At 42.5% G+C, this 844-nt stretch overlaps 1 protein-coding gene across 1 annotated transcript in view; it reads right to left on the reverse strand.

The window, feature by feature from the left end:
• Window positions 1–844, reverse strand: part of LOC119593813 — a 3,379-nt gene continuing 2,535 nt past the window's right edge. The window contains exon 3 of the mRNA XM_037942842.1: window positions 1–635. Coding sequence (XP_037798770.1) covers window positions 539–635 — 97 coding nt within the window. The 3' untranslated portion in view covers window positions 1–538. The remainder of the gene's footprint in view (window positions 636–844) is intronic.

Consider the following 844-nt stretch of genomic DNA (forward strand, 5'->3'; position numbering starts at 1 on the left):
ATACAAATGTTCAGTAATGTCTCGTTTTTTGTCTATCAGTCAGTCGTGGGAAGAAATAAGTTAGGGGGGGGGGGAGTGGCGAGGCCCTTCTATTATTATTGTTTAGTCAGGTACGTCAGAGTTGGCAGTGCAAAATGGACATCAGAGTCTCTCTTAAAAGTCAAAACTGAGTCTGATGTCGCGTATGTTGTCAGAGATTGAGCTCTGATGTCACGAGTGTTGTCAGAGTCCTCCGTAAGTCGAAGTTACGCGATCTTACCAACACACACAAGTCTCCATCAATATTTTGATTTTTTTTCCTTTCCATTTCCCTTTTCTTTTAATCAATTCAAAGGCCAAGCGTCTTTGTCTCGAGTCTGAAGTAATCGTATGTCAGTCAATAGACCAACATGACCGGCCTTTCGATGGTACCGACAGGAGAAAGATCAAGGGGAAAAAATAAATAACTTTACAGAGGAAACTCCCTTAAAGAAAACGGAGCATCAGCCATTGGTGGGGGGGACCAAAGTAAATATTCCTAATTGGACGTGTCGACACTCTACTGGAACTTTTTGGCACCTTCCTCCAAGGAGCGATGGACAGCGTAGGAACTCTCCTCGTAGGCAGGGGCGGGGGCGGAGTAGGCGGCGTAGGAGCTGTAAACAGGGCGCAGGTAAAGGAAAAAAAAGGAGGTTAGTTCGCGTGCACAATAACTACTTCGGGAGCACAGGTAGTGGGGAAGTATATGTACAATATTTATAGTACGGAGTGTGATGATTCTGTTGAGGATTGTTTTTTTTTATACAGAAGAAAAAAAAAAGTATTATTTTGTAAAGAAAGGAATATGTGAGAACGAAAAAATATT

Source organism: Penaeus monodon, chromosome 32 (assembly GCF_015228065.2).
Source record: "Penaeus monodon isolate SGIC_2016 chromosome 32, NSTDA_Pmon_1, whole genome shotgun sequence".
Taxonomy (NCBI): Eukaryota; Metazoa; Arthropoda; class Malacostraca; order Decapoda; family Penaeidae; genus Penaeus; species Penaeus monodon.